At 33.9% G+C, this 25351-nt stretch overlaps 1 protein-coding gene across 10 annotated transcripts in view; it reads left to right on the top strand.

Annotated features, from left to right (window-relative positions):
* Window positions 1–25351, top strand: part of LOC143247452 (ankyrin repeat and IBR domain-containing protein 1-like) — a 200604-nt gene that overhangs the window by 85918 nt on the left and 89335 nt on the right. For all 10 annotated transcript variants that reach the window (XM_076495583.1, XM_076495584.1, XM_076495590.1 and 7 more), the window contains 2 exons: window positions 17585–17673; window positions 20370–20514. In XM_076495583.1, the coding sequence (XP_076351698.1) occupies window positions 17585–17673; window positions 20370–20514 (234 nt within the window). The remainder of the gene's footprint in view (window positions 1–17584; window positions 17674–20369; window positions 20515–25351) is intronic.

Here is a 25351-nt window from a genome sequence, read left to right as displayed (position 1 = left end):
AATTTTGCTGCTTAATTCAATCTCCTTAACCTTGTCATGCTGTGAAATTTGCTAAATCACTCACTTTCCACCATAAAACATTTTGATATTTTCTTAGTGTGCACATTGTTTGGAAGGTACAACTTATGCAGTTTTTAGTGTATTAACCAAAAATTACAAAAAAAAAGTCAGATTTTTAATGAAATATTTCGCATCAGGCTTGGGATAATATACACGAGTTGGTCTACATATTTGCACATGTCAAGTATTTGCATTATATATTTTGATACAGCATGTGTATCTTCACAAAACCGGGTAGACTTTTAGCAAAAATTTAAAAAAAAAAGTCAGATTCTTAATGAAATATTTTTATGAAAGATTTGTTTGTGAAAATATTGAGTCTGTTTTGTTACTAGCCTGAGTGCAAAGTGATTTTATATTATGATTAAAAAAATTATTCTTCTTCCCACAAATCTCATATATTCTTTACATAAGCTCTAAAACCTACTAATTACATTTCAAACCTTTCCTTTGAGTAAGACTTCATGTTTTAATTAATTTTCTATACTGAAACTATGTGGGATCTGTCACTTGACCCTGTCATAAAAAATTAAAGAATAAATATAAGTTATGCTACTTTTATGCTAGAATAACTACATATTATAACAGGAAAATACAAATGTTTAGTTTAAATGGCTTAAGTTTCATAACATTATATATTTATTATTTTTTATTATATTCACATTCCAGTCATGCCAAGCTAATATTGTACAATAACAAATAAATCAAGAAGTAAACCAAAGAATTATTTCTTCTGGATACAACCTTTGAACTCTGTTGCTGCTGAACATAGGTTGCCAAGTCTTTTAAAATTTCAGATGTGGAAAACAGAAACGTTTTTTAGTTTATATATATACAGTTGAATAACCAGAAAAGCATAAATAATTATACTGTTACCATAGAATTCTTCTTAGTAACTAATATGTATTTGGATTTTAAAAAATACAAAACTTCAAGCAGACTAAAAACAAAACCTACCTCCTTGTAATCTTGATTTAAAAGAAGGAGTAGCCTTTTCACAGATTAAAATGGCTGAAAAAACAACTAGAGGGGCACTATACTGTTCATTGGTTATTCACAAGTCATATATTGAAGTAAGTGTATATAAGGGACTGTTTCCAAAAATGGACCCCTCTGTGTGGATTCCTGTTCGTGGTGAGGGGAACTCCCAGGGAAGGTCCTGTTCTTTCAGTTTACCTCCTCTGAGATCTAATCATCCACCCATGTGTTTGCCGTGCGTGGCGACCCATGAAGGAGAGGAGAGGATCCTGGTGGGTGAGGGGTCCAACCCTAACACACCACTTTGGCCTTGAATTCCTGTAGACGGGTGGCCTTTAGGTGGCTCCCCTTGGGTCATTCAGCTGGTCTACTTGGGCTAAAGTCAACCAAGTACCAGTATTAGAAGTTCTCAACGGGTGTTGTGGACATTGTGTCTGATGCTGGTGTTTGGGTATAGTGCTCACGAAACCCTGGCGTTGCTGCAATGTCCTTGCATGACATTGTAGTGCATCCCCTGTAGGGTTCCATGGTGGATGGGGTCAGTGAGTACCGAAATTTTCCTTTTTTCCTTTGGATCCTCCAATAAAAAATTTAAATAAAATAGTGAAAAAACTGTCAATAGGTAAACAACCACGTCTTGAAGACACTGAGCAGCAATCTCCAACATCTGTAACACCTGTACCCCATTTTCTTATATAACATTCTCTTTCAGAAAAACCTTAAGGGCAAATGTCCCCTTTTTTATTCAAAAGGGACTAGAGGGACTTGCTGGCTCTCCAAAGTTAGTAAAGAAGCTTCAATCTGGAGACATATTGATTGAAACATCCACATCCCAACACAGTGAACTCCTCTTGAATTCAAAGGCAATTGGGGATGTACCTCTTGAGGTTACCCCTCATGCTATCTTGAATTCATCACGAGGAGTTATTGTTGAGAGGGATGTGAAGAACGTCCCCGAGTCAGAGATTCTTGCTGGTCTTTTCACTCAAGGAGTTTCTGCAGTGAGGCGCATCTCCACTCGCAAAGACGGAGTTACACTGCCGACAAATATCCTCGTTTTGACATTTACATCACCACGTGAACCTGCCACCATTAAGGCAGGTTATCTAATTTGCAGGGTATGGCCATACATTCCAAACCCTCTTCGATGTTTCCAATGTCAGAGGTTCGACAATCAAAGACGTCCTGTCATGGTTCCCTGACATGTGCTCGTTGTGGTGGCAAGGACCACGATGCCTCAGAGTGTCACACGGACCCACATTTTGTCAACTGCAATGGTTCCCACCCTTCCTACTTTCGTTCTTGCCCAAAATGGTTGGAGGAAAAAGAGGTGCAGGGTTTGAAAACAACCTATAACATTAGTTATCCTGAGGCTTGGAAATTGCTGTCTGCCACTCCATCTTGGACATATGCTGCTGCACTTCGTTCCACAACTACAGTGGGAGTGCAGACAGATCTCTCTGTACCTCCAAGAGAATCATTTTCAAAACAAATGAAAAGCCTTTTGACCTCCATGGTTAAAAAGGTTGATGAATCGCCTTCTACACCCATCTCTGTTCCTCCCATACAGTCCAACAAATCTCAAGATCCACATCTTTCAGTTTCAAATACAGGCATTTCTTCTGATACATCTTTTTCTCCAATCCCACGATGCAAAACAATCATTCATTTGCGTCCTCAGTCACTGGAATCCCCTTCCAACAACAAAGACCTGCCTCATCGACCCAGGGCAGGATCTATGGAGGTCAACAGACCTCCTCCGAATAAGGACAGTAAGGAAAAAAGACATGGTTGTAAACAGAAGGGTTCTCCAGCCACTTCACCTACCCATCATTAAAAAAGGCCACCTTGATACAATGGAAATGTCGAGGTTTACATTCTAATCTGGATGATATCAAAACACTGATTGCTTCCTACCATCCTGTATGTCTTTCCTTACAAGAAACATTTCTAAAACCTGCTGATACAGTCACCATTCAGCAGTTTTCTCTGTACAGAAATGACAGGCTGTGTGATGGACGAGTACATGGAGGGGTGGCACTATTGGTTGATCAGCATGTGCCCACCCTGTCTTTGTCACTCAACACACCCTTGGAGGCCGTAGCCATCCGTGTTTCCTTGGGTCATACAATCACTGTTTGTTTTCTCTACCTGTCCCCTGGAGAGACATATGATCAAACAGACCTTGATGCTCTCGTTGAACAGTTGCCATCTCCCTTTCTACTCCTGGGGGACTTTAATGAACATCATCCCCTCTGGGGAAGTCCTGTTATTGATAGGAGGGGGTCGCTTTGTAGTGCATATGCTCTCTGATCACAATCTTTCTCTTTTCAGTACTGGTTTTTCCACTTATTTTCATGCACCTAGTCAGTCCTTCACTGCTATTGATCTCTCAGTTTGCTCCCCTTCATTATTCTCCCATTTTTCATGGAGGGTTGACAATAATCCACTTGGCAGTGATCATTTTCCTATACTTTTGAGAGAGACTGACCGTGGTCGATGCCACCCTACCCGCGTGCCCCAGTGATAGCTGGATCAGACATACTGGTCCACATTCACTGCTCTCGCAGAACTTGATCCTGCCATCGTTAATCAGCCATCAATAGATGACTGTGTGGCAGTGGTAACTGACTGTATTATACAAGCAGCTGCTCAGTGTATTCCTAAAACCTCGACACGTTTTCCACATTATCCTCCTCCGTGGTGGAATCCTGCTTGGCACGGAAGGCTCAAAAAAGGGCCTGAGATACTTTCTGTAGATGTCCCACACTTTCGAACCTCATCGCTTTCCAACGGGCCCGTGCACATGCTAGGTGGGTAAGACATCAAAGCCAGAAGGAATCTTGGATTAAGTTCACAACTATCATATTTTCTACCACTAGTTCCATGGTCATATTGGGCAGGATTCGAAAGGTCAGTGGGCACTACAATTCTGTTCTCCTCTCCATCTTGCTCTCTGATAACCAAGAGGTAGCTGATGTTCAGAGCATTGCCGATACTCTAGGACGTCTAGGTGAAAGCTTTTGCTGGGTATCTAGCACTTCTGCTTGTTCCTCCACCTTCTTGGCCATCAAGACTCGGGCAAAGTGTTCACCTCTTTCCTTTAGAACTGACTGTCTTTTTTACTATAATTGTCACTTTACACTGGTGGAACTGAAAATGATCCTTCATTGGTCTGGCAGTACATCTGTTGGACCTGATGATGTACAGTATGACATGCTGCTCTATCTCTCTCCTGCTTCTCTTGATATTCTTCTACTTGTTTTTAACCAGATCTGGCAGGAGAATGTTTTTCCTGATGCCTAGTGCCAGGCTATTATCTTACCCTTCTCTAAACCTGGGAAAGATCCCAAGATTCCTTCAAACTACTGTCCAATTGCTTTGATGAGCTGTCTCTTTAAGACCTTAGAGAGGATGGTTAATGCTCGTCTTGTTTGGTTCCTCGAATCAAACAACCTCTCACCCACCCAGTGTGGGTTTTGACGACAGCATTCCACCACAGACCACCTAATTCAACTTGATGTTTTGAAACATCAATCAGAGAAGCCTTTCTCAAATGCCAACATCTTGTTTCAATATTCTTTGACATTGAGAAGGCTTATGACACAACATAGAGGTATGGCATTTTGCGAGACCTCCATATATATGGGTTACGTGGCCATTTACCTATGTTTATTAAAAAATTTTTAATGGACAGGAGATTCCAAGTTCGTCTGAGTTCGGCACTTTCCCGTTCTTTTGTACAGGAACTTGGGGTCCCTCAGGGCTGTGTTTTGAGTGTCACACTTTTCAGTGTAAAGATAAATGCCATCACTGAACAACTCCCTCTCACTGTTACAAACGGGCTCTATGTTGACCACTTTCACATCTTGTGTCAGTCGTCGAACATGAGATATATTGAGCGGCAACTACAAACTGCCCCCAATCGTGTATTGAAGTGGACTATGGTGAACGGCTTTAATTTTTCTCTCTCCAAAACCGTTTGCATGCACTTTTACCGCCAACGGGGTATCCACCCTGATCCTGAACTTTGTATCAATGAAGTTTTGCTGAGACCAAGTTCTTGGGGCTTATATTTGACCATAAGCTGATCTTTATCCACACTTAAAGCAGCTATGGGTCAAATGCACAAGAGCACTGAACATCCTCAGTGCCCTCTCTTCTGCCAGTTGGAGAGCAGATCGATGATAACGTGACAACAAGCTTTTTCAAATAAAACCCTATATTGGGCTTTGGCCATCTAGCTTCTGTAAGGGTTGGAAGGAGGAAGTTGTTCTAACTAGACTATGCATTGGTCACAGTTTTTTAACTCATCGTTTTCTTTTATCTGGAACTGATGCACCAGTGTGTAGTTTGTGTAACACTCAAATCACTGTAAGCCACATTTTACTTTCCTGCCATTGTTAAGACTCTCATCGACAGCACTGTTCTGTCCCAGGGTTTGTCTATGACATTGGACAGTGTTAGTGGTGATGGTGACACTGTCCACCTTGATAAAGTTTTTAGTTTTTTAGTGGTCATTAATCTTTTTAACCTCATTTAAATGTTTGTTATTTATTCATTACACCTTTTAATTGTGGTTGCCTTTTCAGTCTCAATCTCTCTAGTTCAATTTGACATTGTAAAATGGCCAGAACATTAAATAACTCGACACCAGGACTGGAAAGGCCAACTTCAGGTGACTAACGCTGCTGTTTGAACTATTCGTTTTAACTACCCGTTAGTCGTCCTGGCAAGTTGTTATTACACTTTTGCTGCATGTCATTTAACACTTTTATTACTTTACCTTTTTGTACTAGCCATAATGACACATAATCCGGAACCAGGACTGGAAAGACCAACTTCAGGTGACTGATGGTGGTTCTTGTACTTACCTGTTAGTCTTCCTGGTAGGTTGTGATCATTACCATTTTGCTACAGGAAGTCCTTTACAACTTTGTAGACAGGATGTCAACATTGGTTTTACGCCATTTTATGTTTTGTTTATACCTTTGTTTCCTTTTACGAATTTTACTACATTTACTTTACTTTTACCTTTTTACAGGACAGTTGGCTAATTTTTATTACGATTTTGCTATATGTCTTTTAACACTTTTCTTATTTTACCTTTTGATAATGGCTGTTATGACAACATAACTCGGCACCAGGACTGGAAAGGCCAACTTCAGGTGACTGATGGTGGTTCTTGTACTTACCTGTTAATCTTCCTGGTGGGTTATGATCATTACCATTTTGCTAGAGAAAGTCCTTTACAACTTCTCTTACTCTGCTTTCTCTCTTAACATTGTAGAATAGGTGTCAACATTGATTTTATACCTTTTCTGTTTTTCAGTAATGTTTTGTTTTACCTTCATTCCCTTTTATGTATTTTGCTACATTTAATTTATTTTTACCTTTTTATTGGACGTTTGGCACAGATAGTCTAGCTACTTTGTGCCATAAAACACTAAATCAATCCAAAAATGGATGCTTTCATAAGGATTGGAATGAGAAAGTTTTTCTGGCTACGCTACACATTGGTGACAGTTTTTTAACTCACTACTTTCTTTTATCTGGTATTGGTGCACCAATCTGTGTTCTGTGTGGCACTCAAATCACAATAACACACATCTTATTGTCATGTCGTCGTTACAATTGAAAACTGCAGCATCATTTCAAACGTGATTCATCCTTGACATTGGTTATTGTCAATGGTGAGGGTGATAATGTCCATCTCAGTTGTGTTTTTAAATTTTTAAGGGCCATTGGTCTTTTGAACTCTATTTAATATTTTAATCTGAAAATTGGACTGTGTTCTGTTTTAGCATGGTTCCATTTTACATATTTTACTGGTTTTACTTTTTACTGGTTATTTGGCACAAATTGCCCAGTTGCTTTGTGCCAATAAAAACTAAACCAACCAAAAATGGAAACAGTTGAACAGGTCCACTATGTTTGATTCAGAAAATAAGACATAGCTCAGCAAAATAAAAATATATCAGGTTTTTATTTTACATTATAGCTTGTCAATATTGTTAATTTGAGATTCTAATTAATAGGAAGCTATATCCTTAGTATTTTGACATCATAAATATCTAATTTTAACCAGTGCTGCATTCAGTATACCATGTGACTCACTAAAATCCATTTTTAAATGCATTCTTTTAATATTTACTTTTTAAATTAAGAAATTAACTCATATATAATATTAGAGTTTCAATTATAATCTACAATTTGATTCCAGGCTTATTAATATAAATTCTTAAAATAGTAGTTCAATAAAATTTTGAATGCAAATCAACAAATGTGATGACATAGTCTTTGACCTGTGACCCATTGCAAAAGGGTTAATGGGAAACTGCGTATGAAAGGTTACTGGTTTCACTGTTGCATATCGTTATTCAGGTTGCTGTTGTTCATTGTTATTCAAGTTTCCTGTTTTTGGTGGATTTTAGCAACTATATTTCAGCAAGTTTTTACTGTAGGTGTTTACCATAATAGATTTTCTTACTCAGATGACAGTGGTGATTCTTTCTACTGTTTCTTATACCCATCTGAAATTGTGAGTGTGTATTCATTGTTTATTAACACTTCATATAATAGTATTTTGTATAGCTATAACTATATTTAAGTGGTTGGTGTTGAGGTAGTGGTTGTAAATATTATTGATAATTGGCAACTTACACTAGGTGTTTTGCTGTTGTCTATCTTGCATGTATTATTTGTGCCACTTTATTCTAGCAAAACTTATGCACAACAGACAGTTGAATAACATAAATATATACTATGTAGATCTAAAAAGGTAATCATGTTGCTGAATCTGTATACATTGCATTAATCTGTGATAAATTATCTTAAACATTATTTAATTCTGATGAGGTTGCTTTGTTACTCATATTTTGGTATATTATGTTGTGACATTGGAAGCCAGTCAGTAAATGTATAATGATACAATTTTTGTCTTTAAGAGGGTAATTTGAGAACAACACTGCATTTTGTTTGTTGTGGTTGCATACAAGTACACATGTTTATTCTTTGTTGTACGTGTGTTATTTATTTTGAATAGGTTTGTTGTGGATTTTGGATGGGAAAGAAAAAACAGTGAAGCAGTTGACTATTGAAAATGCATATAGCATCCAATTGAATGCATTTGTATATATGTATCTTATATTTTTATGTTAATTTATAGAAAATAAATGTTAAGAAACAAGATTAGTAGAAACTTATAATTTAAAAAGAGGTATAGGAATTGCCATAAAGTACAGAAACAAGTTGAATCAAATTAAAACATATTTTTTAGCCTACAATTAGGAACTGTTAAAAAAAAGTAAACAAAAAAGGCTGAAATAGTGTCTATTATTTTTTCAAGCTACAAATCCCCATTTTGACTCAACTGAAATTGATAAGTGCTATATACATCAAGAAAAAGCAAACTGGATACAGTATTAAAGATATACACTTTATTTCACATAAAAATATGAAGTTTAAATGATAAATTGTAAACCATCAGAGCTGAAATAGGTTATGTTGATGTTTTATTTTATTCAGCTGTCTTTTTACTGGGTGAAATGCACAATGATTTCACTGAACAAAGACCAAATAAACATGAAAGATTCTCAGAAGAAATTAACTTTGTTTAGAATTATATTACAAATCTAAGCTTCTTTAGCAATTTTCAGAATGCCATGACATCATGCAAGCTCCTATAGAAACTACATCTTCTTATTTTTCTGTTTTCATATTTTACCAAAATATACACACACTGGCTTAAGAATTATCCATTAAGCTAGCCATGTGTAATCTTGAGTGTGGACAACAGCACATGCCATGAAAATTACACAAGATAAACTTGAACATGTAAGATATATAAATTAGGGCTTTATAATAATGAAACATTTTAAGAGTTTTATATATATATATATATATAAAACAAACAGTGCAACAGAACTAACATTAAACACTTTTCACTATCAGTCCTAATTCTAAACATTAAGTTGTAATGGATAAGTTCTGTGACCATAGCATGCATACAAATGTGTTAGGATTGTTTCATTTCATTTCTACTTTGGTAATTGTAAGAACATTGATAGGTAACTGCCTTTCCATAACTGGCTACATACAATGAAAAGCAGTAGGAGTTAGGACGTTGTGGGTGTTAGCACTCGTCACCATACTCTTAATTGATTTTTCATAATTACTGGCTAGTTTAACATCAGGATTTGTGGTATATGTGATATTCCCAGTGTATTTGGGAGCTATTACCACAGACAGTATTTGTCTTTTGCAAAGACTTTCCTAATGTTTATTTTATGTTACTTTCATTGTTGTTTCAGAGTGCTGATTTTAATTGCTTGTTAACAGTTAATGTAAGTGATAGTTTTGAAGCTGTTTATTTCATTATATATAAAATACACCCATATCAGATAAAAGCAAGATGAATACAGCACCAATACAAATATAAGTAGTATTAGTTTATATTAATGTACATTTGACTGAAACATTAGAAAAATAACAACTGAATAATGAGGTACTTACAAATAAATATAGCATGATGTTTTGGAACAATGTGGAACCTATTAGTCCATCTGGCTGTTCTACACTTAAAAGAACCATAAAACTAGCTCTTAGCACTCACATAGTTATCAAGCTTTCTGTTAAACTTAATTAAATCTATTGCCTCCACAATATCTTGAGATAACCCACTCCAAAGGTGAACTACCCTGTTAGAAAAATAAAACTTAGCTGAAGATGACTTCTACCCTGCCAAAATTTGTACTTGTATCCCTTAGTCCTACTATTTCACTGTTAAATATGAAAAAAAAATTGTCAATACTATCAATTCCTTTTATAATCTTAAACATCTCAATAAGATTCCATTAACTCTTCTTTTTCAAGAGAAAACATTGTGAGAGATTTCAGCTTCTCCTCATATGGCAACCCCTCTATCACAGGCACCATTCTACTAACCCTTCTCTGAACTCTTTCCAACAATTCAATGTCATTCTTAAGGTAAGGAGCCCAAGAATTAACACATTATTCTAAATATGGCCTAACCAGTGACCTGTACAATAAAGTTTTTCCCTCTTTATACTTATATTCAGTATTTCTGTAGACACAACCTAAAGTCCTATTTGTCCTACCACTAACAACAGCCTTTCTTTCAAAATATTGTTAAAGCTATTCCTATCTAAATTATGCTTATAACTGAAATTATAATAACCCATGTGCATTATCTTGCATTACATATTATTAAAATCCATCTGCCATTTATTTCCCCAACTCAGTAAATGCTCTAAATCCCTTTGTAAGTTAGCAACATCCTGTTCATGGCCAGCAATACTAAAGATCTTAATACAGTGGAACGCCATTAAGCCGCAGTATTTGGGGGGTCAACCTGCTTAACCACGGCTTAAGTGGTCCGCGGCTTAAACCTTTGTGACTGAAAAGCCGAAGTCGCCAACAGCTCTGCCGAGGAGCCTCATCCAGGCCATTGCGTGATCATTATATTGGATTATCGAATTAAAAATAATACTTTAATTATTGATCACTTTTTTCACAGATTTACTGTGGATTAACTTTAATGTATGGAGAGGTGTGATTCGGTTACAATGGTGGCCTGTGACATAGAGAACCGATAAGGTAGATTAACGGTCGATTTCTATTGTAATATATTTTATTTATTTCCCAAATTAAAGCAAATTCTTTTTAAATATCCCCTAGAAGTTATAAAGCCAGGATTAAATTCATAAGCCGTGTTTGTACACATTCTTAAATTAGCGGTGAGCCACGATAATCATCGCTCTCAAGACTTGCTACAGCGGCTTAAGCGATTTCGTGGTTTACTGGTTTGCAGCTTAATGGCGCTCCACTGTATCATCTTCAAATGTAAGTTATTTATTGACTATTCCTACATCTATATCATTGATATAAATAAAAAAGAGCAAAGGTCATAAGACTGAGTCTTGAGGTACTCCACTTATGACATTAATTCAGTCTAACTGAATTTCATTTGTAACAACCCCTGCCTTCTTCCTTCCAGCCACTCTTCTATCTCATTTGTGAACTTATCTCCCACACCTAAAGAGAGAAAAATTTTTACAAGTCTTTTATGTAGTACCTTGTAAAATGCTTTCTTAAAATCCAGATACACAAAATCAACACCCTTGTAACCTCATCTGCATTAGCAGTAACTTTTTTAAAGTATGTCAAAGATTTGTAAGGCAAGATTTTCCATTAGTGAAACCAATTTGACTATCCAATAAAATTCTAAATTTTGTGAAAATACTTTGCAAATAATTTTGTAATAGACATTTCAAAACTTTTCCCACAACAGATATAAGACTGATGGGTCTATAATTACTAGGACAGTTTTTATATAACTTTCAATCCTCTGGCACCTGCCTGCTATTCAAGGACTGACAAAAAACAGTAGTAAGTAGCTTGCATATCCAATCTTTAACGTCCTTCAAAACCACTAGGAAAATACTTTCTGGCTCAGTAATCTTATTAATTTTTTAAACTTCCCAATTTTTTCTTAACTGGCTCAGAATTAATGAGGTTATCTTGTTTGATCTCAGTATTGTTTATCATCTGTTAAGATTGTGGAATACTGCTTAAATCTTATTTAGTAAAAACCAAAGAAAAAAAGCAAAATTTAATAATCAAATTATCACATAATTGTCAAATACCAGCTTTCCTTTATCCCCCATCAAAGGTCCTACCTCCATTCTAACATTTTTGTTACTCTTAGTGTATTTGAAGAAATCCTTAATGTTAATCTTAACATTTCCAGCCAACCTTTTCTCATACATCCTTTTTGATGTCCTAATTTCACCTAATTTATTGTTATCCTGTAATCTTCTGAGTCTCCTGTCATGTCAGTCAATTAAAATTTCTTAAATATACAATGCTTTTTTTTAATTTATCACTTAAACTCTTTGTAAGCCAACCTTTTTTTTGTTTACAGCTACCATTTTCTTTCTGTAAGGAGTGTGTTTTCCTTGAACATTTAAAAATTTATTTATAAAACTTTTCTCACATCTGATTATTGTCTCTGAATACCTCATTTGCCCAATTCACAACAGATAATTCTTGTTACATCCCTTCAAAATTAGGTTGTTTTTCTTTAAATTTGTGACCAAAATATCTTTGTTCCTTATCTCCTTATGTAGTAAAACATCAAACCTAATGGAGCAATGAACATTTGCACCCAGATGTTCCCTGCTTTCTACCCTTTTGATCATCTATGTATTTGAAGTTACCAGTAAATCTAAAATAGCATTATTTCTAGTAAGTTTCTTCACTAATTGGAGGAGAAAAGCCATCTTGAACAGTTTCCAAAAACCTTTCTTCCTTGTGGTTTGACTCTAGCATTTTACAGTCTATATGCCTGAAATTAAAATCACCCATAATTATGATTTTGTTAACAGCTGAAATCTTAATCTTATTGTAAAGGTTCTCATTAATTTCATAAATACCATTTGATGTACTGTAACCCACTAAAATCCTTTTCCCTTTTTGTCCATTAATAGAAACCCAAATGAATTCAATCTCTTTGCTATTATTTTTAATATCCTCAACTTAGTATGATGTAACTCATTTTTACATATAAAGCCACTTTTACTTCCCTTTAATATGCTATTTCTGTTAAATAGCTTGTCACCCTGCATTTCAAAGAAATTTTTGTAATCAAAATCATCATTTTTTGACCATGTTTCAGTTATTCCCATCACATTCACATCCTCCATTCCTACCAGTGCTCTAAGGTCATCTGTTTTATTTCTTATAATTCTAGCATTGGAATAATAACAACTAAGCCTATCCTTATGACTACTTCTTTACTAATGTTTTGTGATAAACGTTTCTCAGCCTCTTTTTTTTTTTTTTTTATGCATTAAGTTTATCCTGGCCCTCAACTCTCTTTAGTTTTAGTTTAAAATCTCTTACATCTGAGTTATTAGTCTTTGCAAACAAACCATCTATTCCAAAAAGCTTCTTTCTTTCACTGAACTGATTCCACAAGTCCAACCAGCCTCTCTGCGCATCCTTACGTACAAACTTAAGCCTAACATTTAGCCCTGGTGCCCACTTATAACTTCATCCTCACTGTCAATTCTGGCTATTATTCCTGATAAAATTAAATTATGAACTTTTACTTTAAATGCTGTTACCAATCCTTTCTACTTTTAATTAACTCCTTTGATCTACCATTTCCCACATCATTAGCTTCTACATGCATCACCAAAACTGCATCTCTCCTGACTCCTTTTATTGTATTTTCTGCTCTATCAGTTATATTCTCCATCTTTGACCCCGGGTAGCATAATCTGATTCTTTTTTCCTTATTTTCCTCACACACTATTCTATCCACATGCCTTATCAAGGAATCACCTCTTTATATAAACTTCTTATCATCTACATCCATCTCTGACCCTTTTGTTTTCCTTCCTTTCAATAGTTTCTCATCTGCAGAATCCAAGAGCTGAAATTTGTTTTTAAAAGAATAAGCTTATTACAACTAAATTCACTACTGTGTACTCTAATACTATTCTTTCTATCTTCCTGAAAGCCATTGTTAGCTGATGTATTCCTTGCATGTTAAAGCTTAATCTCTTCTTGATATCCTGCTGCTACTTTTGAATGTCATAGCTCTATGTCATTACCCACTTGCTTGAATTGCCCTCTGGAAGATATTGTGGGGGGCTGGTACTTGGATTACTCTTAATACTTTGCTATCTCATTACGCACTTGATCTGGCAGTTTCCTCTTCTGAGGGTTTTTGACTACCCCCTGTAGCTATTGTGACCACATCTGTTAGACTTTAACCAGAGGTAAGTATTTTTCTCAGTCATGTACTCTTCTATTTCCAGGATTTATTTATTTTTCATTAGATCCCATTCTGTAACAGGTGTTGCCCAGGCAGGTATGCTTTCTCTTCTCACTTCTGCACAAGTAACCACTTTCACTATAATTACTACAGGTTGCAACAGACTTTGTCAAAATGGAGTGTTCATAAAACCATCTAGGTGCCTACCAGATGATATTACTTTATTATGGAGTGCCAATTGTGGACAATTATGAGTAATGTTAAAGAGGATCCTGTATGTCTCTGCTGATCTTCAGGTTGAATAAATCAACATCTCTTTGCTTTCAAAATGTAGGGAACTTAGTTCACCTATTGCACAGTTTCCAGAGCACTATTTCTCAGGACTTCCCGATTTTCCACTCCCTCACACTGTATTTGGGACTTGGGAGTCCTTATCAGTCCTAGTTTCCAGTCACTATGAGCATGTTCCACCATTCTTGAAGAAGAGTGCAGAGTTGGGGGCCTTCCTACTTGGAGCCCTGAATGTATTTCCCATATGTAAATAGAAGTGGCAACATTCTCCACAGGAGCCTACTATTAATTCCAAATCAGATTTGACTTGAAGTTGTCCTGTTGGAGAGTCCATGGCCCTTCTCTTTGTTTAGTATTGGTTTTATATATTGTTCATGGAGTGTAGTCCACTATCTCCTCATAATTCCAAATGTAAATTCATCCCATCCTAGGTCCACGATTGAACATAGGTTCTACGTTTTCTCCATAATTCTAGGGGCAAGAAGAGTACTCCTCATCCACTTTGTTGGTGAGTGAATGTTCATAATTCCATGCTGGATGGTTGAGTATAGCATAAGTAATCCTGTCATTCCAAGCCTAGGGTTTTGCCTTTTGAACTTCTTTGGGTGGAAAAGAAAGTTTGTCCACTTGGGTGTTGCTTACTTCCTCATTGCAGTTCCAGTGGTGTGAAACATATTACTCTATGGCTATAGATTGGGATACAATAAAAAGTATGTTTTAACCATAATTTTTTAAAGCCAAAACAGTGCACATTAAAATTAAACAAAATACACTGCATTTTTTAAAAATTATCCCAGGGTACAAGCTACAACGTGGGATTATAAAATGTATCTTAGGTTTTGGAGGTGACAGAAGAAGTAGGACCCACATTGTGGTGGGGATACATTGTCTATCAGTCTTAGCCTCCAATTTGCTAGTCTCACATAAGAAATATACACGATTAGATTAGAAATTAGGAGAGCAAGATGTGGATGCTCAAACTCACAATGTCCCACATCTGTATCACCCTTCACTCCCAAGTTAAAATAAGAATAAGGAAAAGAAAAGATAAAAATAAAGAAATAAGACAAATGGTAGAACCAAAACAAAAAACTGCACTAATTGAAAAGATTCCTGGGTACAAGCTATAATAGCTCATAACAAACTTATATATAAAACATTGTGGTTCAATAGCTCTAACTACTAATGTGGGATACAAGTATCACAATGTTTTATTTCTAACACCAAGTTGTAGAACCTTGACTATCTGGTTGGGGTTAGCCTATACTGAAGATTACTCATATTCTATTTCACCTTTGATATAGCAACTCAGTTCCAGATGAAGAGCATTCCTGTTCTAGATGTAGTGTGATTCTCTCAATTTTGTATCTGTTTTTTCTCTCTCATGGTTCACTCCTGCTCTCTGCAGATGTTTTCTGTATCAATCATGTCTGCACCAGTCCCTCCACCTTCTCAGTGTGGGTTCTGACTATAGCGTCAGCAGATGTTAAGTTAGTTTTGGAAATTAACATTTTCATAAATTGAATATATTTCCAATAATACCTCTCCTGACACTCTTCTGCCCTACTTCCTTCTAAAAGACAGTTTATGCCTTGAAAAAGTAATTACACTGCTGGAATGAAGTGCTTATATACAGTAACTAGATAGAGTGAGCATTGAAGTTAGGGGAGAAATTTACAAATTAGAATTTGCCTAAGACAGTAGGGTATAAAAGACTGAAGCAAGCATTTTCAATGCCTAGATAGGCAAAGAATGGGAACCCTGGAGATTGAGAAGTGCCTTGAGTGTCAGCAGAGGTAAGTGTTATTGGAAATACATTTTCTGTTTGGGAAAATGTTATCCTAAGTGGATGTATCAGCTGCGAGAGAAATGGAATAAAAATGTTTTGGAGCTTTTAGTTTAGAAAATAAGAACCTAGAGAAAAAGTCATAGACTTTTACATGAGAAATAATCTGTCAACTATGAATACCCTTTTCACACATAAACACGCATGAATGGAACTGGTACTAAAAATTGTGCATGATAGTTAATTATTACTCTGCTATGTCTGTGATTGATTTAGTGTTAGTGTCAAATAGGAGAAAAATCTCATCCATTCAGAGTATGCCATCAGTCTCACTGGACTTGCACTATAGGTTGATAGTATGTAAAACCTTTTAAAAATAAGATGTATTTCATTTACTTGGAGATGTCAGATGAAAACCACTTCTGTTGTCTCTCTAAGAGTATGCTGACAGTGAGTTTGAAATAAAAAACGATCAATGAGTTGATACATTCAGTTTGAATAAAGCAAAACTTAATAATATTGTAATATTGTTCAAGTAAAACAGTGATTTATGTGAATGTGATGATGTAATATGATATTTACTTGAACCTGCAAAATGCTTAAAAAACAATGCAGTGGAAAAGCAGTCTGTGAATACAAGTGATTTGTTGTGTGTGTGTGTGACTAGTACTGTGAATTTGTATTGTAGTAATTAGGTAATTGGTTGAAACAGAATTATGGTTTTTGGAAAGATAATGAAATAGTTCTTTGTTTATATAATTTGTATTGTTTTTTTTTACATATGTGATAATAAGTTGCTTTTTTTTTGTATACCTATCTTTACTAATATTAACCATCATTTATTGATTAATAATGCAGCAGTGTCCATTGTATTCTAAATAACCAATTCAACTATCCAGATGCCTTAATGACCTGGACAATTTAGTTCACTACAAATGTGTTCAGATTAATAAGGTTTCATTGTGTACATATTGTATTTTTATATTTTTTTTTAAATTAAACTGTTTTCTGTTAATAAATTAGTAAACAGTTGTCATTTACAGCTAATGTTTATTCTTTTTTCTGCAATATATCAGGCTGTAATTTTTTAAGGTGTTAATATTTTTTCACTTTCAAATGTTTGACAGTCAACAAAAAAGTAGTAATACCATGAACATAACAAACACAAGATGAAGTGATATATTAACCATAATAGTAGTAACAAGTAAGCACCAGTGTGAGTCATCAGTTTGACCAAAATTGTTTTAACAAGGTTGATGATTTTTTTCTTGTTTGTAATGAATTTGTAAAGCAAAGGTACAACAAATTAATTTGAATAATGTCTTTTGTTAGCAAAAACTTACAGCTTGAAATTATAATCTTATTGGCTCAGTATTATTTATTTATCTGGTGCTTTTATGTGAGTATTTGTTAGTCAGATAATTTTTACTGAAAAATGTCAGTCTAGTATAATGTTAATTTTATCAATATACCAGTTTTATATCAATAATGTCCTTCTTCTTTAGTATTTTCTGTATTTATCTTGTATTTCTGTAACAGTTCTTTTGTAAAGATTGGAAGCTATATTTTCTATAAATATATAAACTGTTTATATAAGAAACACTGCACTTGAAAAGAGTATTAGTAGAAAAAATCATCTACTTTTAGTCATTCTGTTTTTTTAGTGTGAGATCTGTGCCAGTTTTATTACAAAGAATGAAGATCCAGTACTTGTGCCTTGCCTTCATAATTTTTGTCAGTCATGCTGGAAAGGGTATGTAGTTAATAGGTGTAATTATGCTGTTTTCATACATAATAGTGAATCACTTAAGTTAAAGATAAATTAATAGTAGTCATGCCCTCCAGTGGCTCAGGGCTATGTCTGCAGACTTACTAAAAACCAGGTTTCAATACCTGTAATGAACAGAGCACATGTAACCCATTGTGTAGCTTTGTGCTTAATTCAACTATAACAATAGTAGTTATTCTCTATTTTGAAATTACATTATTATTTGCTTCAGAAATAGTAATAGGTTGGTAGTAGTTGAATATTTTCCAGTCAACTCAAAATAATTTAAAAAGGTTGTGTGTCGTACATTTTATTTACCCATATATTTAATGTTGATATTATTATGCCTAACACTTCACACTGAGTCATAAATTTTTATTCATTTTAATTTAAATTTAAGATGGGTTAAGATAAAACTACACTAGGTCATAAAGGTTGATGTATATGTTATAAAAGATATTATGAAAGTTTAAAAATGTACTACTTAAATATTTTGAAGGACATGCATCACAGAAATTAACTATTATGTTATGTTACAAAAAACAAATATGTACTTAAACCATATATCTGAGAAGACAGCTTTTATTCTGAAATGTGTTCAACAAAGATTATCCCCCAAAAAATTATATATTTCAGCTGGATTTGTATTTAAGAAAATGAATGAACACAATTTCTTCACTTAATATGATTCAATTGTATGAATAGTTTTTTGTTGGTTATAACCCATGGAAAATGAATATCCTTAAATTCTTAGTGATTAAAAACAGAAACTGACTGAACCACCTTTGGTAAAAAGAAATACCTAACTTTCACATTTTTGTACTTGTATTGCATTATAGTTTATCATTCTAGGTTTAGAATACCATCCATGGTCGATTGTGTAAGTTTTCACTTTAAAGTATATTTCTGTCTGATGTCTAGACAGTTTTTATAAATCTCTTCCACTCTCTCTCATAAATCCTCTTGTGTTTATTTCTGTAGATGGTGAGAGGACCTCTCAGAGAAGGTTCTGTACTTTCAGTTTACCTCCTCTGGGATTTAAACATCCACCCATGTGTTTATTTGTGCATGGAAGGGTTGGAGAGTATCCTGGTGGTTGAGGGATCCCAACAATAACATACCACTTTGGCCTTGAATTCCTGCAGATGGGTGGCCTTGGGGTCTTCCCCCCCAGGGTTAATCAGTTGGCCAACTTGGGCTAAAGTCAACCAAGCACCAGTGTTGGACATTCTCAGTAGGTGTTGTGAACAATGTGTTTGATGCTGGTGTTTGGGTATGGTGCTTACAAAACCAAGGTGTTGCTGCAGTGTCATTGTTTGGCATTATTATGTGTCCCTTCATTGGGTTCCATGGTGAATGGGGTCAGTGGGCACTGAAACGTATTGCCTTTATTATGGATACCCCCATTCATGAAAAAATAATTAAAAATTAAGAACAGATTATTGGAAAATGACCATGCATGGCCAACGAAGTTGTACAGTCACCATCACCTTGATTTCTAATTATGCATTCTTTATCCAAGAAATTCTTAGAGCAGATGTTTCCCTTTTTTATTCTAAAGGGATTAGAGGGGTTTGCTAGCTCCCCAGATCCGTAAGGAAGTTACTTTCTGGAGACATTTTGGCAGAAACATCTTCACCACAGCATACCAAACTTCTTTTGAAATTGAAGGCCACTTGAGATCAAGAGTTCATGATGAACAAATGAATTCCGAGTCAACATAGATTCAATTCACTTAACTGGGAACTAGCTAGTGTTGTATTCTTTGCTAGTCTCATGCTATATACAAGCTCATTTTTCCCTGCAGAAGTTTTGTAATGTTTTATAAAGTTTTAAATCTATAAATGTTCCTGTACAAATACCTGTAGTTTCCTGATTAACAAGCAGTAATCACAATTATAGCTTCCGAGGTTTACAGCATACCAACTGTAGTGAACTAGCAATATTTACTGTCTCCCCATGTGTTGAAATTGCTACCTTTTATAATTGTTAGGCAAGATTATCGAAATTCCAGTTAGCAACAGTACTGGCACTTACATACATATATACATTATTGATTCTTATGCTTAAGAATCTTCTACAAATTTAGGGAATAGATGGGAATTTCATGATACACATTTCACAGTGTAAGTTAATATATTTTTAAATATATATTTAACTAAGACAAACACTGATATTAAAATAAATATGCAATACTAAATCTTCATACTCATTATACAAGTGTTTTTGCCTCAAAAAATTTTCAGGTTGCATGAAGAATATTCTCAATACAGATTTCCTATGTGCATATGAAAGCAAACTAAAAATATATTCTCAAATTTAGTTTTGCATTGGCCCATGTTTTTCTTTTTCACTAGAATGTATTTCTAGAATGTTAAAAATAATATTTGGTGATTTTTGTTTCATATCAAATAATTAAACATATGAAAAGTTTGATAGTAAGTACTCAATTTTTATAAAATATTAATGAAAATTTCTTTGACTATGATTTGAAACTGGGACTTCTACTTAGTATACATCTAAATGGTGGCTTTGTTATTAATTACTTATTCTGTTTATTTAAAATAGCATATAGTATTTTGTTTATTCAGTTTCTAGTAATTATGTAGATTAAAAACTTGTGAGTTTTTGGGAGAATGAAATCAAACATTGTGCATGCTAAAAAATTTTTTTTTATTAAGGTATCTGACTGTTAAAATTCAGGACGGAGATGCTCACAGTATAATGTGTCCTGCATATAAGTGTCCTCACCTTGTGCCAGTAGATGTCATAGAGAAATTAGTTTCTCCAGAAATGGTTCGTCGATATCTACAATTTGATATAGAGGTAAACCTTGGAATTGTACTTTTATATTGATGCTGTGCATAGTTTGCTGAAATGTTTTTAAACTAATTTACCTAGTGTCCACTTATAAGATAAGCACTTACTGTGTGATAGATAAGAATAGATTTGACAACAACATAGACATACTATGTCAATAAAGTAAACATATCATTTTGGAGCTTGTTCAAGCTGTTAACTGGTTTAGTTATGTTGACAAACTATGTAGCAAACAAACAATGTTTATTTTATATATGAAGATAAAGAGAGATTAACTCTTCTTTAAAAAATATGGCAATTTAAGGGAATAAAATAAAAACGTCATTAAAACATGATTGTGTAAATCCTAGAGACACAAATGGTTGAATTTTGCTTAGTATCTAAAGCTTTGAAACTGGAACTCAAAGAATGTATTCTACAAATGTCTTTTGACCTTTGCCTATTAACTGTGGTATTATTATGAAGTGTGTTGATATTACAATGTATATAGTGTTGGCAAGAGATAGTCCTTTATAATAATGAAAAGTTATATTTCTGTAGTTGACTCAATATGAAGTTTCTTGTATGTGTTTAATGTTAAAAGTATGCAGGAAGTAATTAAATTATTGAAGTGCATCTCTCTTGATACTTGAAAATGATAATATGTTTATACAATTCAGCATTACAAAGTATGCGAAGTTAAAAAGTAAATAGTATAGTATTCTCTGCATATGTGTATATAGTTATATATATCTTGAATTTTTGTCTTGCTGGCCTAAGTCACAGTGAAGTCCAACTTGTTGATATAATATGACAAAAACATTACATTTTTCATTTGTGGCTATAGGTGGCAGTGAACTTCATATATAATTTCAGAAAATTATATAGAAATTATGTAATCTAAATTTCATACAAATCACAAATAATCAGTTGTCTAAGAACTTTTATTCAACAAAAGTTTTTCTTAAGAAGCTCATAAGTAAAGGAAGCAGGCATTATTGGCTAAACAAATGTGTAAGAATTATTTAGAAGAGTCACATCGCATGCTTCAAAACTGTGAAAAAGGCTATAAATAAAAGAATGTTTAGCATAAATGTAGACAAGTGCAGGTGCTGAAAGTAGTGAAATAACTTTTCATATAAGTTAAGAGATCCCTACAGACAGATTTTGTGGTAACTTTTGATTCACTTGAATAAAATTCTGATGTGCTTCAAAAGTGTGTAAAAGGCTTGAGATAATAGATATTATAGCATAATCGTAGACAAGTACATGTGTTAAAAGTAGTGAAATAACTTCATACAAGTTAACATGGTTACATTGTGTGGCCAAAACAACCAGCACGACACGTTATGTATTATTAACAAGATTGGTAGTTTTGTGAATTCCCATTTTCTGTAACTGAGACTGTGGTATTTTAAACTATTACATAGTTTCAGTGAATGTACTCTGCTGGTCCCTTTCTTCACAAACCAAATTTCAATGCAATCCATTAATAAACCATGATATATTAAATCTACAATTTTTATTACATTTTTTTCTTTTTTTACCTTGTACGTAAAGTACAGAAAATTTAATTTTTATGGATTACTTTCATCTTTGCTATATTGATAGATAGATCTTTACGGCCTCTGATTAGATATAAAATTTGGTCTAAACATAAGCCATATGTGTAAAGTTATTCAAAGAAAGTACTCAGTTTTGGCCACACAAGTAATGGGTCTTAAATTTTTAATACAGCTTCATCTAAGAATAAAAGTGGACTGTTCTTAGTATTTTCTCATTCAGCTTAAAGATGGTTGATTACAATACAAAAACTGTAGGGTGAAAGATATTTAAGTATTGGTTAGGCCAAGTAAATTAGATTAACAGAGTCTAGCTCAAGTTTTCAGAAGAATCATATGTGAGAATGGTTGTTATTCATTATTCATTGCCAACTTTTAACCACAAATTTTGCTAAATTTTATAAAATTCTCCTAATTAAATATCATTTAGTGACTTGTTATTAACATAAGTAATGATTCTTGTTACAGATGTACTGGGCACATGGGTGATGACAAGAAACTGTAAATGTAGTTTTCGTGTTATTACTATAAAAGTTATTAACACTGTTTTAGATAGAAAAGAACTACCATCATATATTTTATAAAGAAACTGGTTGGTTCGATAAAGTGTAAGTCTGTTCCAAATATTAGGGTAGCAGTCCTAAAGCTTATGTTGTTTACTATTGACTATCACTTTTTTCTTACTTGCTGTAGTTTGTTGATGAGTATTGACAAAAAGTTGCAGTATGTTATTGAACACATTAGGTGTTTCTGATAGGTGCAGCCAAAAACAGATTAAGTGTATGGCTTTAAAGAATGAAATTAAAATTGGCAGCTACACTTATTTCACTAAGCTTATTAACTAAAATTTATTTAGATTTTATAAAATATGAAACTTCAAGCAGACTAAAGAGACACAACTTAAGTGATTGAAATGTTGGATTGAAAGAACAAGGAATCCTTTTCAAAAATTAAAATGAGGAATAAAACTGCTATGGAGACATTCTGAGCTGTTGATTATTAACATGTCATATGTTGAAGTAAGTGTATATAAAGAACCATTTCAAAATAATGAAAAGAGTTGAATTTGGCCACCATGTTTGATTTAGTACATAAGACATATCTCAACAAAATTAAAAGATATATGGTTACTATTTTATATTCTGGCATGTCAATATTAGTAATTTGAGTTACTAATTTGTACAAAATTATAGGCTTAACATTTTGACATCACAAGTATCTAATTGTAAACAGTGCTGCATTCAACATACCACATGACTCACTAAAATTTATATTTAGGTGAAATATTTTAATATTTACTTTTAAATTAAGAAATTAAATCATATACAGTATTAGTGTTTGAATTATAATCTACAATTTTATTCCAAACTTATTGACATAATTTGTAAAATAGTAGCTCAATAAACTTTTGAATGCTAGTAAAAAAATATGATGACATAGCCTTTGACCCCTGACATATTACAAATGGGTTAATCAGCTGTTGCTGTGGTAATTGTTTTAATTTATATGCTTTGAATTCTTCTGTTTAAAGTGAGGCTCCTGCCACCTCATAGCCTATAGAAGCTGTTTTTTTTTTTTATTTACTCTTATTTTGTAACTGTTTCTCTTGTGTGGTTTATTAAGACAATAATGATACTATTTTTACTGTTAGGTTATGACATTTTAACATAATGGACCAATAGGACTGATGTAACTATGACTGTATGTATAAAATCTTATTCAACTAGCTTACATACCTTGTTCCAGAGAAGAAGTGACAATACATGAAAGCAAAAGAATTCATGTGTGTGCTATGCAGGAAGTATTATTGCTAAAACCTTTCTGTACAACATTTATCATTGCCTGACTTCAGTGTTTTTGCTGTAGTACAATTTACTGGCTAATCAAAAAATTGTGTATTATAATCAGCAGAATGTGAAATTAGTTTTCACTTAGAAATACTGGCACTCTTTCAATGTGTGAATATGGATGAAGGGAAAACTTTCAGGAATATTTAAGTGGTAATTCAACCAGCAAAGTTAGCAAACAAGCAGATTGTTGTTATAGATATAAAGCACAATTTATATCAACACATAATCTGACATAATATCAAAAATAACATAATGTAGTCTCTACAGCAGAGTTTCAGGTTTGTTTGTTTGTTTGTTTTTTTGCTGTTTTTTTGTTTTGTTTTTTTAAAAGAGAACAAGTCCCTTTTAAGTTTAGTGCTTATTAAGCAAGTAATTCTATTCCTGCCAAATTGGAAGCTCAAGGTATCATCTTAGACAATTATTCAAACTGCTAAACTGATCCTCTGCTGGTTTTTCCTCATCCATAAATATCTTCCTCCCCATCAGTGAACTTAAATCTCAACTACAGTATCCCTAATGCTTTCAGACTCGGTGTGTGACATCATCTTTGATTTCTGATCCAACCATTTCACATCTGTGACATACAGCTTTATCTTATAAATATGTTAAGTGCATTATTGTGCACAACATGATCACTGCAGTCATTTCATGAGATACAGAATAGTGCAGCCAAAATTGAGATGTTTGTATGTCAGTCTTCTGGCTCAAACTTTCATTCAAATGGTTCTCTATAGCTTCTCTTTTTGCATGTAATAAATTTACATGTTGTTGACATGTAAACTCATTACCAGTTACTGCACATCTCAGCCAATACATGTATTCTTATAGACACTGTGACACATTAGCACTGGGTGACAGAATATACATTGAATCAGTAAGAGTTATACTTTCTGTCCAAACATCAAGAGGCCCAACAAACTTCCAGCTGATTGCTGTTCAGTTACATGGTATGCCATCATGATGTGTAGTATGTGCTCATTGTAATTTGTTAAGTTAGGGATTATAAGTTTCACATATGTATGGTTGATAGTCAGTAGTTTTCATTCTGTGAAATTATCTGATTGTGAATGGTGCAGTGATTCATAAGTGTTCAATACACTTAGTATTCTGCACAACTTTACAAGACACAGAGTTTGAAGTTTGCATCTTGATCTTCATGGATTATTTCTGGCACTCTGTATCCTGTTGTCTAATGTTCAATTATGTAGTAGTGATGACTTGCACATATTTACCAAACCCAACTATCACACTTCTCTATAAGTGGTATTGAAATTTGCTAAGTGTTCTATATGACTTTTTCTAGATATTTTATCTTGTACCATCTTTTGTGCATTACCTTAATAGGAATGAACTGTACTGAAATTACCACCAAAGTAATTAAGAAGGATCTGCTCATACTACATACTTTTATCAGCCAAAGGTGGTTGACCAACTACACTCAAACTATGCTCC

Source organism: Tachypleus tridentatus, chromosome 3 (genome assembly GCF_004210375.1).
Source record: "Tachypleus tridentatus isolate NWPU-2018 chromosome 3, ASM421037v1, whole genome shotgun sequence".
NCBI lineage: Eukaryota > Metazoa > Arthropoda > Merostomata > Xiphosura > Limulidae > Tachypleus > Tachypleus tridentatus.
The sequence above is the reverse complement of the archived record's forward strand: the minus strand, read 5'-3'. Positions and strand labels throughout refer to the sequence as shown.